Here is a 17263-nt window from a genome sequence, read left to right on the forward strand (position 1 = left end):
TCCAATCACTTCGCTTGCGAGCATCCTCCAAAGATATCAGCATGCCATTGAACAACGGAACATGGTAGTGTTCATTCTGTGCTTCTTCCGACATCCTCACACACTTTACACTTAGGGGAAACCGCCAAATGTTGAACGACTAAAATTCTTGCCTATTGTTGAACGCCCATAAGAAATGCACGTGCGTTCAACAATAGGCGAAGAAATTAGCCGTTCAACATTTGGCGAATTACCCTATTTCTGCAAAACGAACCGAAGTAACTTTCTTCGTTGTGGTGGGCTCACTGCAAGATGATCGTCTACTTTCTGTGGTGGACTGCAGTACCGTCGACTTGAGCGTGTTCTGTAGCCTGGGGGCAAGCTTCCAGAATATGTTTTGCCATTGATTGTCCACGTTCTTTAGCATCGATCCAAAGTGCATGAATCGGTGCTCTGTGCTTTCAGTGAGGATAATTTTGTTCCGGTGGCTTATTACCGTTACTCATTCGATCTCTCACCAGAATTGTCACTCCTCCTCCTTCGTCGAGTTTTCATTCACTCTTAAACTAGTGCAGTTTTTGTGGAACAACAAATTGTTGAGCAGCTTTGAGTGAGTATAGTTTGGTCACGTTCGTTATCGGAATTAACCGGACAAATCATTCCACAAACTAAGAACAGTCATGCACCACTACCTTTAGGATCTGTCTCATTTGGAGAATTAAACTTAAAAGTGACAGTTAAAAAATTAAAAAATCACCCCGTTATAAGAATGGCTGGTGCTACCCAGCAATTCCAATAGGACATCGATGGAAAATGATTCGATATCTGTCAAAAGTAATCTTGCTCTGGAAGCAGGGTTATTCGATAATTATTGAAATGTCACTTTTAAGTTTAATTTCAGTTTAATTATCCAATTGAGACAGACCCTTAATGTGACTGAGCTATTAATCTGTCTTACTTCAATAACTATGGACATGGTTTTTCCGAGTTAAATCTAATTAGACCGCAGGGTCCAATTTGCTACTCTACTACCACCGGAACCAAATCTTAGTTTCCCGGAAGCTACGGAGAGCACCGAAATGTAGCGTCTTCCAATTGCCAAGTGGCACAGTTTATTCTATTCTAGTCTTATGAAGACGCTCCCAGTATTATAGTCGCAGCAATCCAGTGATCTATACTGCCATCATTTGGAGCAGCACTCGTGTTGGACAAGAATGAACTTTGAATATTTTAACCACAACGATTTTGATAAACGCTAGTGAAGCTCGAATCACGGATGCTGGCACAAGACTTGCTCTCGAATTATAAGACGTCATAAAAGAGGCCTACATCGTTATTTCTCGTCACTAACTCTCCGTGTCGGGATTAGGGACTTAACGCGCCTGGCGCCCTTTTTTGGATGTGGTAGGCATTACTCAGGCTCTCTCCGGAATCTAACCCTGATTTCCTGTTACCCGTTGCAATCATGATAGTCCTCTATATTACCATCAACAGTTGATACGGCAAATATTCGTGAAATCCGTCATCGGTGCGAAACCATACGATTAACAAAATCTCCTCAGCGGTGAACAAAGTTGACGATCTAGGGTGAGAGTTTTTCCTGGATAGTTTGGTAGTAGGAGAGTATCGGGTTTATTTTGTTTCCTTGAAGCTCTGGGGCAGGTACTGCAGACACTCTCACCATTGTGCCTGGGGCAGTCTCATAGTCATAGTCCTGCAGGTGCTTGAAATGAGTAGGACAGCCTTGTTGTTGTTCGTTGTGTGACTTTGGCTGTAGTTGGCACAACAAACTTTCTTTTCCTAAGTTCTTTTTTTTTGGTAGGCTCAGACTGACGAACAGCAAACTTGCGAACGACATTGAATATGGCTGTTATGTTGGAATCTTCTATTCTTTTGCCCAGCTTGGTGCATAGCACTACAAAACCATTTTGAAACTAGAAAAGATCAGCTCAATCAAAGTTGATTGCCATACCCGGAAAATAGGTACCGACCACCCGACTTGGACATTAATTTACAATGTTCTGGAAACTAGAAAAGATGTTCAGTTACAATAATAAACGAGCTTATTCCTTGAACGACCAGTGAGATCAGTTCCCGAAGAGTTACCTAAATCAAAATTTGTTCTTTTTAACACTGAATGTTTAGTCTAAGCTGTAGTTAATAATACTAAGGTTGTGAATCAACCGCCATAAATTTAAATCCATGCATACGTTTAAGTTTATTTCGAGTTTTGCAGCCATCCGCGAAGGCAAAGTAATATTAATGCTTCAACTGTTATCAGTAGCAAAGACTGAATACGAAGAACATTTCAGTTAGCAGAACGTACATACTACAGAGGGTCGAAAAGAAGAAGCTTGGATTCAGTTTTAACTTATTCCCTCCTAAAAAAGAGAAAGGTGATCTATCCAAATGAGAATACACTGGGGTCGCTTTTGATGCGGATGAGTTTTATAAATTTTTTAGTTTACATTAATACCCACATCTTTACAAATACCACCTGATTTTTAATTCGATTTTTTCGTTGGCTCAACTCAATGTTTTGATGAATCCAAAGGCCAGAAATAGACAAACACAAACCGCGTAAAAAGCAATCCCAGCATTTATGAAATATTGTACATAGTTAAATCATTTTTAGCCTTTTTTTCTAGAAGAGCTTGATTTTTCAATTGAATAACAATATCTAGAACTGAACTAGCCCATGTCTATCCTAGATCCCAAGTTAGAAGGTGCCACGTTAACCAGTGAGGTATTAGGACTGCTTTTAATCTACAAGATTTCCAATAACGGTTTAGAAACATATAATAGATTTTAAAATAAACATTCTCAAGCTGTTCAGAAAATTGCAAAATGTTTGAATGGTCCCAAAATTTAATACAAAGTTAACGTATCATCGCATCGAAAATCTAAGCCCTCATCTTTATTATTGTAATAGAAAACCCCTAATTTTCAAAGATGGCCAACAAATACACGCAAACCCGCGACTCATTCTACACCCCAAGCCAAGCATGTGTTGGTACAACATCAGTGCCCTCCTGCAATATACTTACATGACCCCAGAAGATTCAGGAATCCCGAACAAACATCGCACATTTTTCCGTCGGAGCCGGGTTCCGAGCTCTGCAGTAACCACCACCACACAGGTTCGCAGCTCCGGCCGTAATTGGCTCAAACACTGCTTACGAATGAAACCGGCTCGCACCAGTAACTTGGTTTCCCAAAATCGCGAACACCGAACCGAAGTGTCAGCCAGCAGCAGTTTGTAGCGGGCGCCGGACCCGGGGGGTGGTAAAAACTAGTGTTCGCCTCCTCCTTCTTCTTTCTTCTTGTTTTGTGGTGCTATCTGAGGGCACACACACGCGCACACGGGCTCACCGATGGAGGAGACACACGCACACTACAAATTTTGCACTACACTGCGATAGGAAAGCGGAACTGTCAGTTAAAAATGGGAGACATGATAGAGAAAAAAATGTAAACACAACAGTTGCATCGTTGCATCATGCAAGTTGTTTCTTGGCTCACATTTCTAAAGCAATTGCATCTGATCTGATTTGATATGTCTGAATCAAAATATACTAAATTTGTAATTGTAATTTTTATTGGGTACGACAACTTTTTAGTTTACACTGTACATTAAGTCAAGGAAAAAAAATATATATATATTTAAAATATTTTTAGCTAAAGTATTAGAGAAAAACTACAATCTTCGGGTAGATTCAAACCCACGACTCGACTATTGATATGGTGGTAACATTGTGAATTTAAAACGCAGAATTCTTCAGATGGGTGCATGCCAATCGAAAGATAATTTTTAGTTCAATTGATCAGCGCAGCTTGCAAGTTTAACTTTAAACATGAAATTATGGTGGTAACCAAAATGTATACAGTTGGAGATCTCAAACATGTTGCACTTTCCAAAATTATGAAAATGTTCATTTCCGAAGGTTGAAATTTTGGTAGATTCATCGACACCAACTAATGATAATTTAAAAATTCTTCGACTTCGAGTCGAGTCTGTAAAGATAACAAAAAGTAGCTAAATTAAATGGAAAGTACTAAACTCGTCTTAGACAGTTGGAAAAAAGGCTCATCTATGATTTGGTGAGATTCATACGATCCATTTGACAGATACGAGATATTATTAGTGAGCACTAGGCTTCCAAAATCGAACACTTTGGCCCAATTAGTGAAAATTGATGCTGTCTATTTTCGTATTTAGCTTTAAAACAGACTGTTGACTATGGAAGGTGAATGAGTTTAAGCTTTTGATGACATAAAAATGCAGAAATGGTAATTTGACTTAAGATTGTAGGTTCAATCAAAGTTAATTGCCTATATTCCCGGGTATTGACCACCATGCATATGCACATCAAATTGTAAATATTGTGCAAATGCAAAGACAAGCTACACCGCGCCAATGTACCAACTTTGAGATGCGATACAATTAAATTTCAAAATAATGTAGAACCGAATAAACATCATGAAACTGTATGTTTACACTTTTCGCGCTCGCAGATGTCGCCACCGTACAGTTCGGATTGCGTATCGCACTGGGGTTCGCTGCCAGACTGTTGTAGCAGTCAGCCCTCTCCTCACCGATTTTTTGAGTGTGTATTCTTTCTTCCTGTCTCTCGACCCGTCGTATAGCAGCCAGGAGGAAAAAAAAAAAAACTTTAGGTTCTTTCTCGGCGACGACGATGACCCAGAAAGAAGAGCACTTTTACCGGCCAAAGCGAACGTGATCAGCGGCAGCGCAACCGAATTCGAACCGGACCGACCGCGGTCAACATTTTGCGATACGCGACGGGTGAATTTTAGCACAGGAAATCGGTGAAAAACGCGATGGAAAATTTTTCTTCTCAGCCCTAATCTTCCACTTCAGCAATCAGCGCACAGGACTTTTGTGTGTGGCTCTTCTCACTACTCGGTTGCTACTTTTCGCGACGTATTCGTTTTTTGTGTGTGGACTCCTCGGTTTGCGAGAGACCGCGACTTTGACAGTTCGGGTTGCCACATCGAACTGTTGTCGACGAGGGGCGAAGCGATGATGTGATTACATTTTTCCAGCAGTTGCCAGAATCTGAGATGAGATAAGACATCTCGCTGTCCCTTTTTGGAACCATTTGCCCAAAACCAGCAACCCGCATAATCATGAACCATATGTGGATTATTCCTCAAAACGTTCATGACTATAAATAACTTTACCTCTACTGTTCTGGTTGTTATTTATACTAAAGATACACCAACCTCACCATAAATGATATTCACAGTATGGTATGTTGTTATTGGCAAATCGACCATACGAGTAATGGGCGGTTAAGTATAATTACAGTATAAAGGTTGGTATCGTGTTCAAAAGAAATTTCTTTTTCAATCTCAAGCACATGTTAAATTCCGTTCACTGAATCGGAAAAGTAAAGAATCGAAACAAAATTCTTACGGTAGTATCCACATGAAAAGAACAAAACACAAAATTGGCATTTGTAAGGTTCCCACGCAAAGTAATGGGAGCGGTCACTTTACTTTCGGAAAAATATTCTGCTCGATTATTCCGTAAGGGGCCGTACACATATTACGTAAGCACTTATGGGGGGAGGGGGGGTCGGTCAATATCTTACGCTCCATATAAATAAAAAATCATTTGTATGAAAAAAATCTTACATGGGGGGAAGGGGGTCGAAAAACCCAGAAAAATTGCTTACGTAATAAGTGTACGATCCCTAAGTAAAGGTGACAATTTGCTCCATGCAGATGAGTTGTCGAAATTCCTCTTGGTAATATTGACCAAAATTCCGTAACCTCTCTACTTTTTAAGTCGATACTGGCCTTAAAAAAGGGCATTTTTCAGTACATTAATTTCATAATACAACATGTGGCATGGTCCAGTTATAATCCGTGTTTGAGGTGAGAACAATATGAAATATAGTATGCAAATAGTAGAATTATATGACAAAAAATCGGCACACCGTATCCCTTACCTTACCTATAGTAAAGGGAAATTAGTTATCATTTTCTCTCACAAAAAAAGAATACAACATACAACCATATACAACTTAGTTATTTATTTGTAAGATATATATTTTGATCTCCTTGAAAAAAAATATGCGCAAAGTAAAATTGAGCCAGCTTTGTCTTTGCTTTTTCTTTGGGCATCCGGGAAGCTGCATGCAAAAGAATCCGAAATTTACCTACAAAACACGTAGGAGGAAAATCCCTACACTATAATATGCAGAGTATCTTATTAACAAAATACTTACCAATATCACGTAATTTTGGAACTAAGGGAGCTCTTCTTCCACACTTTTTCGCAACCATAACTGTTGAGAATTGAAGAAAAAAATTGTTATTTAACACCATTTGAATGGATTACACAAATTTCATTACTTACCAATGATTTTAAGTACAAAAAGTAAGTAGAAAGTTCAGAAAAACAACTGAACAAGGAACATTTTGTTTCTACCGAACTAGTTTTTTCTAACGAAATCAACAACAGCTACACGGGAAAATAATGCTGTGGTCTTTTAAGCAACATTGCTGAACTAATATGTTAATCGCATATTTCTAGACTGCTTTTTGAATAGGTCGAATGTGCAACTTAGAACATTCGGAGAAAACGATTGACAATGTTTCCAAAGGGAAAATTAAATGTTATTTAACTAAAATAAATCAAATCTGTCAAAATTTGTCACGTAAAATTTCAAATAAAATCGTTTTATTGAACTATTATAAGTTCATCATGATTTTTTCACAAGAAACTAATATTTTGATCATAAAATTATTTTGCGTCGTTTTGAAAAAATGTACTATACATTCGACCTAAACGATGCGACCTTATACCAAGCACCATGTTACTTTCGACTACGCTGCTACGACTGTTTTCCATTTGACATGTACATTCGTCAATGTACATCGGACCGGTTGACAGATGCCGTTGAACATAAGACCTATCGTATAAATACTGATCCCAGTACCAGGAACTAATAATTCCAGTACCAGGAACTAATAGTTCCTGCCAGTACTGCGGCAAGTGTGCTCCCAAGAACCCTGCCAAAAGGAACACCCCAACTAACTTGAAGCTCCTCAAGCACACAACAGCAGCGAAGTCATTACACCTCTCAGATAACACCCAAGCTGCTCACTTAGAATACTGGGCAGTTCTGGAACCCCGGAACGAACCCATATCCATACAAAATTACTGTATAAAATAAGTTTGAATTTGCCTCAGATGAAAACCTGGTTAGTCGATAAAAATGTTTGATCTTCCACCAAATTTGCAAATTAAATCTAACTTTGGAAGTGGTTTTGAGAATTGATACATACATTATACTTTAAACTTTGATTAGATTTGATGTACAAGTTTTCTGCTATGCCATCTGCTATCATTCTATCACATTCTTGATTAAATTCAATAAATAATATCTAAATCTCGCAGTGCACACATCTTACCATCACTAGCGTTTCATATCAATAAACTACAATTAACTACAAATACCTATCAAAAACAATATGTGATCGATCATTTTCAGCAGAGAAGTTAAAAATCCAATCGAATGGATTGGTGACAGTAACGGCAATATTTGACAGAAACTAGATGGAATGGACTAACTATCAAATTCTACCATTACCGTCGTTGTTCCTTTCCACTGCGTTGGGGGGTGTATATATAGGTGATTCATTTTCGAAGTTATGCGCAAAACTTCCAAATTAGGAGCCGTGGACAAATCGGTACAATTACTCTATATAACATGATACAATTCGTAGACTGAATGCCTTATTAGTAACTGTTCTGATTTACATTTGGTGTATATAAAATAAACACCAATCAAGGGTTCCTATATTTATTAATATTATAGTTACCTACAATCAACTGTTCCGACAGTTGACTTTTTCCGCCAAAAAAAACGCTCGATAGATCCTCCCACTTCTGTAAGAATAACTTTTCTACTGATTTTGTTTTGTATTTCCCATTAGGACAACTGAGTTCCTCCGACCTTAGTACTGTAACCGCCGTAATATATTTCAATGTTTGATACATCCCAAGTAACCATGGAGCTATATATGCTTGCAAATAATCCAGCTTTTTACGCTGGCCATAAATCAACTATGGTAATAAAGATTTGACACTAGCTGTGTACAATTCTTATGGTACAATTATTGTTGCCTAGGTTTCGTTCAAAACTGTTTACGAGGCGAAAATTTTCTGCATGTTTATTTGGAAAAGTATCCTAATTGGAACCTAACAAGCCGTCCTTAATTAATTAATTATTTTGGCATGCATTTATCTTTGTTTTTGTTATTTTAGGTGTACTACAATCAGCAAAATGGTTTTACTGACTGGGTATATAACTCGTAAGGTCAAGGATTTGGGATCTCGAGTTCGTTTGAAGTAGACGTGTCTCACATCTCAGATTAAGGATACGTTCATTGGACGAGAGCTGTTTTACGATACACTCAATTTGTCATTGGTGTTTCGCTGGCGTTTTACAGGAAAAGCGTTACCTGATAAAGGTAACTCCACATCTTAAGCTGATCCACGAATTTTATTCCAATGTATTTTGAAAAGGGGGGGATGCACGTAATACCGTCACGGAAAATTGGACCAAAATTCGGTAAAAATGTCCCGAAGTGTGGGGCTACCTTTAGGGCTATGGTCTCTAAATAAACTACCACTTCGAACTTATTCACGTGGGTTTATTCATGAGGTTTTGTGGCGAGTAATAGTAGAACGGCAAGGAACTGGAGATTGTTTGAGTCTAACCAATTATGAATGCTGAAATATGGTGGGCAAAGCTACCAGCTATTCCCATGTCATTAAGATAGATATACATCCATTGTGTTCTCGTTCATGCCTTCCTAAGCTACTGGTAATGGACTAAATAGGTCCTCAGAGATTATTATAATTAATAATTATGGTCGATGTCGTATCCTTTAACTACAAGCTTGTTTTAAAAGTTGGATCTTGAACTTATCTCAGCGAGTTTGTCAGAATGTCCCCCATTTGTATAGTAACAGCTTCCGAAAGACGTTCAAGTTCAGAGGTAACACTAGTACTGGATAACTCCAATCTACAAAGTGAAACGGAAAAACGGTAGGCTGTCTGTTTCAATATGATTATCTGGAGGTGAAATGAATCTAGTCATCTAGAATTAGGGATCGTGAAAAAAAGCAGAGGGATGGTGGAACTCAATTTAAAATGATTAAAATTTGTGGATATTTTTTACAACCGGAAAAAAATGGAAAGTAGTTACTGTTTTCAGTCAGAGGACTGTTTTGGCACTCAATCCAGAAATTTGAGCAGCCATATGAATGTCCTCTTTTCTTTTCCCTTTACGGTTTGCCCTTATGGTTTAATTCCATCAATTTCACCATGCTCCGGCTAACCTGGCTTCGGCTCAAGCTTCGAATGATCATCGATCTAAAAAAGAAATAGTCAATACGCGGCAAAATATAAAAAAATATGAATAATTGTTAAAATAGGTGGTCATTAGGTTTCAAAACAAAGTCAATTTTTTGACGTTTTACTTGTTCAGCTAATCCCGAGCAATCTACGAAGGTTACTAGGATGATAAATACTATAAAATCCGTACACAGCAGATGTCAAAATGAATTACCATAGTTGACCCGTTGCTATAATAAAAAGCTGGATACAGCCATTACAGTTGACTTAAAGTGGAAAAAGGCCCTTTTACGACCGAAATAATGCCTTATTACTTTGACATGTTGAAATAAAACATATGTAATGCATCGCTGCATTCGTAACGCTGAACTGCTTGACAGGCGATGAATAAATGCATCTTTACATCGGTAAAACTGATCTAATGCAATTAGCATTTAATATGCTGATCTGTGATTGATTACATGCATGAATTAATGCTTCGTGGTTACTTGGGATAATTCTAAGACTAAGAGAGGAAACTGCGTTATGCTTAAATAAGTATACGAATGTTTTCCTACTTGTAATGCTTTTTAATATAATACATAATCACATATTAGTTACGGAATCGTGATGTCATTATATGTTCAAATGATGACGAGTAACTCAAGTACACTTTTCCGTATTATTTTTATTACGTATTATTGTATTACCTTACAAAAGTTTAACTTCCGGTTTGCACGATACACGTTTCGCCTCACTCCCATTACACTTCACAGCTTCGACGACAGGTTCCAAATCACAATTTGCTTCAACCATTCACTACATATACACTTATTTAACTCCTAGCTTCTTTTCCAGTAATGGGTTTCTCTGTTGGTGGTGGGTGGGGAGTGTTGGCACCATTGTGTCATGATGATGTGCGGCATCAGAACATTCCACATGCCTATGAAACTGAGCTTCATGGCCACATTGATAGTGCTGGATCTCTTAGCCGGGTTGTGCGGCAAATGTGACCATCAATTATTGTTCTCGCTTGGTGCAGTCGGCATAGCCGAGTTGTCTGAATCTTGATTTAAGCAGCTTTCAATGGCGACAGGGCAATGTCGGTGAAGAATCCAGTCAAATACACATTGTTCATCATATTGGCGTACTGAATTTTAAATAATTCACACAGATCAAAATTAATAGCATCCCGGATAAAAAATATCATTAAAATATCATAAATTTTATTGTTACAACACCATTTAAAACATTATTTTTACCATTGAATATAATGGAATTTTGACAATAAAATCACATGAGAAATAATGGTTTTCCACGATAAAATGAATGGTAAATGGGACTTTTACAATTAAAAAGGGGTTGTTATATATCTTTACAATAAAGAAATCAAAAAATTTCCATACAAAATTCGGAGCAAAACAATTGATTTTACGGTTCTTCAATGGGATGATTTCGAGCGACAAAACAATAGAAAACATTGTGTTTTAAATGTTTTCAATTACTGTTTCTATTGTTTTACAATAGAAATACAACAGGATTTAGAATACATTATACTCCAATATTACAATAAAAATACAATACAATTAATTGTTTTACAATTTTTTTATTTTCAAATTAATTTTAATTCAGTTAAAACTTGATTTTAACTCATTTTAACTCGCATTGCTGTTACTTGGCTACGGGTGCATAAACCTGTGAAAAATGTAAATTATTAAAGAATGTCAGTTTTATTAGAAGTACGTCGAGAAGAAAAGAAAAAAATACCTGCATCAGTTCTTATTATATCCCGTTGGTAAGATTGGCCAATGGTAGCCACTGAACGATCTTGAATCAGTGAACAGCAAGCAGCAGTATTTTATTTATCATAAGCTTCATTTCTGTAAAGGAACAAGGATACATGTTACCAGGTATGTCATCAGGTATTATGAAGATAATTTATTTATTAATTTTTGTTCGGGATGAACCACTGCGTGCATTGTGTAGATTGAACTTTTGAATGTAGTATTTATAAGGGGCCTGCCAGAGTAGACGCGTCTACGCGACGCCGCGCGAAAATTGTACGCAAGGGAATAACAATCAAAAATAAGGAGCTGTCAAATCATATGGACGCTTCGCTTCGCATCGCACTTCGCGTCTACTCTGGCCGCACCCTAAGATTACGATTACCGGTGGTGAGTATAAACCGTTTGTCAGCGCAATATCATTACTTGACACTTTACCGATCGCTACTAAACGCGCTGCTAAAACAGTAGCGCAGCTGACAGGTGACCAAATTTAACAGCGCTGCTATTTGATGAACTATCAAACGTCGAACGTCACCGGTACGGAATGCAGCCACCAAAATGATAACCGAAATTAGTGACCGATGCGAAAAAGAGTGACTAATCTAAAATGACAGCACTGATCAAAATACTCGCTCCCAGTAATGATGTTCTAACGCGCACTAACACTTTAAATACTTACCACGTTACAGAAGCCGTTTAGTCATTGTATCTATGTATTCGTCAATGGTAGATCACTATACGGATCTACCGCTTGCCCAGCAGCAGAAACTGTATTGCTTTTTTCATTAAAACTTTTCGTTTCGTCACTGAAACCATTGACACTTGTCTTCAGCGACTGCTTCCGCGATAGAGCATTTGCACATTTTATTCACTCATACATCTACACTGAGATCAAATCGCAATTATATTTTATGTGCGTTAATCATATAGAATAGATTCGACTAGCTTTAGCTCAATTATATGTGCAGCATTTGAATTTCGTTTGCCAACATTGATATACAATATCAAAACTTATACAATATAAGAGTAATTCATTTATAGTTTATCAAACTTGCCAATAAATTTTATCTGCACCGACATATAGTTGATAAATATCATTTCCCGCACATAAAATTTAAGAGCGCACAATGAAAAGCTCATTTTTTCCAAACATCAAAATGGCTGCCTGGTGATGGCTCGACTCGGCTTGAACAAACTTATTTCCATCTGGACAAAAAAGGTAAGCAGTTTAAATTAATGATGAATTGATATTCATGGCCTTTCATCTTCATTTTCAGCTTCAACTTTATCAGATCAACGTGTACTGGATGAACGGCCATGTATTTGAAACATTTATGCGGTGCCAATTTATCGCTAAAGCGCTACAGAGCAAATGCCATTCAAATGGAAAAAAATTTCACTCGTTTCATGCGTTGAACGATACGGCAGTTCGATGCTATTGGGAGTTCAAAAGACTCCGTGAGTTTAGCAATGGAGGATCATATGGTGACTTGAATCTGTCGCCAATCTGTGAAAAATGTTATCCCCATCCGATGCAGGAGATGTGAAAAGTGTTTGGTTACCCCATCTGATGCAGGACATGCAGGTTATCTCGCTGGTTGTGCTTTGAAATAATGATGACATCATACCCGGGAGATTGCATTGAAAGCGGCGTGTGTGCAGTATCGCATATTCCTATCTTCGTATACGATTTTCTGGATTAAATTATGTTTACTTCAAGAATAAATGCAATAAAAGTAACAGCAAGTTTTTGTTTGCAGATGATGTTTTATTTTTGTCTGATTTCCAGTTGAAAAAAAATAATCAGAATCCATTTAGGTTAAATAAATGCATATAAATAATATCTGCAGCCGCACATAAAAAATATTGAAAGAACTCATTTGAAATACATTAACTGTACAATTATTTTGTGTATGCATTGCACATAAATTCAACAGGAAAAATAATCTCCAGTTTTATGGGCAGAACCAATAAAAATTATATGCAAAGCTTGATTGCAAAAATATATGTGCATTGCACATAAAATTTAGATGGTAAATCAGCTCAGTGTATATTTCTGTCAAAATGTGCATTTGACAACTAAATTTTCAGCTAAAAGCTCTATTTTTTGACACCGGTGCACTCACACAACCAATCGACATCAGTTGTCAAAAAATCAGGAGTACCAACTTGACCACTATCTCCTTGTCGCCGCGTCTGGCGCTGAGTGCTCGGCGCGGAAACCCAAAGGTGGGAATAAAATTTTGGGGCTTATGCGCAATAATGAAAAAAACACTTTCTGCACCATAGAGTTTAATTATTTTCATCTCTTCACTAATTATATTGCAAATTTCTTCCAAAACGCGAAATGCAAAGATCTTGCAAGAAGTTTCCGACCAAAATGCAAGCAGCGAGCTGTCAACTTTTTGTGTCAAATCCTATCCTTCCTATGAGCTTGAAAGAGAAGGACGATTAGACGTCAGCTGAAAGCTGTCCGTTTGTTTTCGTCGAGCTTTTCTATTCGATGCGCGCCAAAAACAGTGATGCCAGACTTTCAGGAATGATTTTAATTATATAATTACGACAATCAAAAAATATGCTTTTGAAGTGAAATTTGTCTTGTTCAAACAAGTATTTTACTGTTTTGAAAATTGAACATTTCTTGGAATATAGCGTGGCTAAAAACCAAAGATTTTATTTAACTCCTCCAAGACTGAAAAATATTGTTTTACGAAGTTCAAAAACATTTTTATCTTAATTGCCAACAACACTGGTTGCAAGATGTTCAGGCGTTCCTCAACATTTGCTAGCCAGATTGCATGCATTTTGACATTCCACTGCAACCTGCAATAAACAAAACTGTACATGCTCAAATGAATTCAGCCATTCTCCGAGTAAAATGATAAGCAAAAGTTTTTGTTCCCTTTCATTTTTTGAATTAATTTTTTTTATTGCATAACATTTCTAGACCTGCAATATGAAAATATATACTTGAGAATCGGTATAACATTTTTATTCAATTGAGAAGCTATTGTAATTTTATTGTTTTCAATTGTTATTTCATCAATATAATAAATCCATGAAATATTCCAAAATTATATTAATACAATTACATTAGACGGATTTCCAGATCATCCAAACCGAATACTTTTAAAATTTGTTTAGTTTTTGGATGAGCAATAATAAACATAAGCAAACAATAAAAATATAATAGAATGAATCGGTAACATTTAAATATATTGTAATTTTAATGGACGTACAATAAAGATCTTTTACAACCATGAACATTTTACAATAGGCGTACAATAGTTTGTATTGTTTGCCACACAATCTATTGTATTTCAATGGGTTATGTCATACAAGTTACTGTAAATTTTTATCCGGGATCCTGTACCTAGTATTCGAAGAACATTGGAGCCCATCCTTGGCCTCACCGTGGATGCTCTCTTGAGCAACAGCGACCTTGAACCCGTGGAGCAGAATCTTGTATTCATCAGCACTGGCCTTCATATGATGCTTGACAAAATCTAATGGCACGATGGCAGTGTGTGTCAAATCAGAACACAGAATGCCATCAACGGCGCACAGTCCGGAACTTGTTCGAACCGAATTCGACTCCCTTAGTGGCAACAGTCGGAATATCCACATCTTCTCGATGGCACAAGCACACTATCACAGAGCTGGCACTATGTGAAAACATCTGCGGACTTGAAGGAGCAGCAGCCTACATCATACATCTTAGGTGGCTCGCCAGCTTGAAAGGGCTTGATGAGATAAGGGATCTATCTCTGACGGATCCTGTAATGGTCCATGTACTCGGAGTTGCATTCCATCTGTAAATTCAAAATTGAAAAATGCTGTTGAAATTATCTGTATGATTTATGCGTGAATTATTAGGAAGCAAAATGTGATAAATTTGAATACTTACCATAATTTCTTTTGTTTAATTTATTGACTGTATGTATTATGCATCCCAAGATAAACACTCAGATCGTGATCATCCCAACCAGCCTCCGTTGAATTGCGCTGGAGCGCGCCCATTTACTTTACACACGGCGGCTATTCAGCTATGGCAATCCCATTCGGCGGCTGATTAAATTTAACAGCATAGACTCGCACCCTATGCAAAAGCTTATGGACGCGCTGCTGCGCAATCTTTGCTTGCGCGTTACCACCGCGAAGAACTGAGCGTTTAAGAAGAGCGCGACAATCAAGGGGTGTCTCACATAGAATAAATTGAATTTATTTTCTGGAAATGAACCAAGCAACCGAAGTGACTTTATTTCGATGTAAATCGAATTTATTCCAAGACCTATAGCTGATTTTAGCAACGCGACGATTATACCAAAATATACCACCTGTCAAATCGAACAGTGACAGTGATTGCCGAAGTACCGTATTGAATGTGGAAACGCCTGCAATTGCTAGACTTTTTGAAGCTGGAACCGAGAGAAGGCATAGAGCTATCCAAGCAAGGTCATGTTTTTCCGTAACGAAATACATGGATTTTGGCTCTCAACCGTAAAATGGACAGTAGCAACGCTTCCAAATATCTTGGTCTGCTTCCTGTAATTAATTGTATGGAACTGAAGTGGTCGTTACTCAATGGAATGATAGAGAGTTGAGAAATCATTTTATTTGGGTTGAAATTGTCTCAATGCCATCTCTCCCCGTGAACTATGAGAAATGTTTGAGTCAGTTGTATTATCAACTGACATCCACAGTCCCAAATTGATGCTTTTAGCTCGGCTTTAAGTGAGTGTTTAAGCGCCAGACGCTGTAGTCATCTTGAGCAACTTTGTCTCTGAATCCTACATTACTCTCAGACCAAACTGAACTGCTGTCGAAATACCCACGATCCTGGTAATCCGAAAATAAAAAAATATATCTTCGTGCAGCGATTTAGAATATGGAAATGTTTCCACAATGGAACAATGAAGAACATATTCGGAATTCAGAAATTGTATATATACTTATTGAGAATCGGATAAAAAAAAATATCATATTTGCAGCCGCCGGCAGCTAAACATGTATGGAATAGTATATTCAACACGTATTTGTTTTAACAATTCAACCAAGCGAATGCGATGATGCCGTCTTGAAGAATAGGTACTTTTGTAACAAAATACTGAAATAAAGAAACAGTTAATTAATAATTAGTGCAAAAAATAATGGATGAATCAGGAATCATGCCCACTGATTTGTTGATGGAAAAATAAACAACGCATTTGATGTCATTGGTAACGTGCAAAATTCATGGTTGCTTAGACAAAAATTACAGTTCAGTGTCGTAGAAGATGTGTTGCAGTATTGATCAAATAGTACCGTCTGATAAAAATCGACTTTATTTCGATTGAAATTCGCTGCCATCGATGGCTGTGAGACACCTCTTGGCGACAATACATACATAGGTAAATTGGAAAAATAAAAATATATCGTCAAGGAATAAGTTTCAGGCTGCCAACAAACAGGTCGTATGTCGCAAATTGTAAACAAACCCGTTTTCAACATCAAATTCAACCCGTTGGCATCAAATTCAACTAAAAATGTGTATATCTTCAAAGCTACATGAAAATTAAAAATGTAAATCTTTTTTTTTTTCAAAACGATGTAACATCATTGTTGAAAATATTGCACATACATCGCTTAGCAGAAAATGTGCTTTAAAAAGTTTTTTCGAACAACTAAATAGTTTAAAACGTGCGTCTGCTTGTACTTTTGCATCTCTGGTTTCAAAATTAAGCTTGTTGCTTGATTTTTTTGATTTCCCTTAAGAAAAATATTTTACGTTGTTTTTTTTGCAGTAAATGTTGTTACATCGTGTTGTAAGTGTTGCAATTTTTTTGTCGCATGCGTGTGAAACGTTTCAACTTGACGCAACATTTCGACGTATCAACAATACAGCGTATACAGAGCAGCGTAACATTTCGACGAAAGTAGCATGACCTCGGTCATGCTGACATATCAAAACGACATATGTGATTTATCTGTTGCAGAACGTTGTAACATATATTTTTATCAAAATAACTGAAATGTTCACACGTAGTGTATATTTCAAAGCCAGTGACGATGAACATTTTCATAATGTATTGTGTCGCCAGCACTAAATTGTATTCCGACTTCCGACGTTTTACTTCCGAAC

The 17263-nt window shown here is 37.3% G+C and overlaps 1 protein-coding gene and 1 long non-coding RNA gene across 7 annotated transcripts in view; both read right to left on the reverse strand.

The window, feature by feature from the left end:
* LOC134225630 (ubiquitin carboxyl-terminal hydrolase puf) overlaps positions 1 to 4941 on the reverse strand; it is a 49224-nt gene extending 44283 nt beyond the window's left edge. The window contains exons 1-2 of one of the 6 annotated variants that reach the window (XM_062705897.1): positions 4704 to 4941; positions 3027 to 3392 (exon numbers count right to left, since the gene is read on the reverse strand). In XM_062705897.1, coding sequence (XP_062561881.1) covers positions 3027 to 3069 — 43 coding nt within the window. In that variant the 5' untranslated portion in view covers positions 3070 to 3392; positions 4704 to 4941. Of the gene's footprint in view, positions 1 to 3026; positions 3412 to 4477 lie in introns of all 6 variants that reach the window. The other 5 variants (XM_062705892.1, XM_062705852.1, XM_062705862.1 and 2 more) reach the window with 5 other exon arrangements.
* A 1131-nt stretch (positions 4942 to 6072) lies between these two features.
* On the reverse strand, positions 6073 to 6495 carry LOC134208401 (uncharacterized). Its single transcript, XR_009978647.1, has 3 exons — positions 6368 to 6495; positions 6237 to 6296; positions 6073 to 6167 (listed from the first exon to the last, which is right to left on the reverse strand). It is a non-coding gene; the product is annotated as an uncharacterized LOC134208401 (long non-coding RNA).
* Between the last annotated feature and the right edge of the window lie 10768 nt (positions 6496 to 17263).

This window comes from Armigeres subalbatus, chromosome 1 (genome assembly GCF_024139115.2).
Source record: "Armigeres subalbatus isolate Guangzhou_Male chromosome 1, GZ_Asu_2, whole genome shotgun sequence".
Lineage (NCBI taxonomy): Eukaryota > Metazoa > Arthropoda > Insecta > Diptera > Culicidae > Armigeres > Armigeres subalbatus.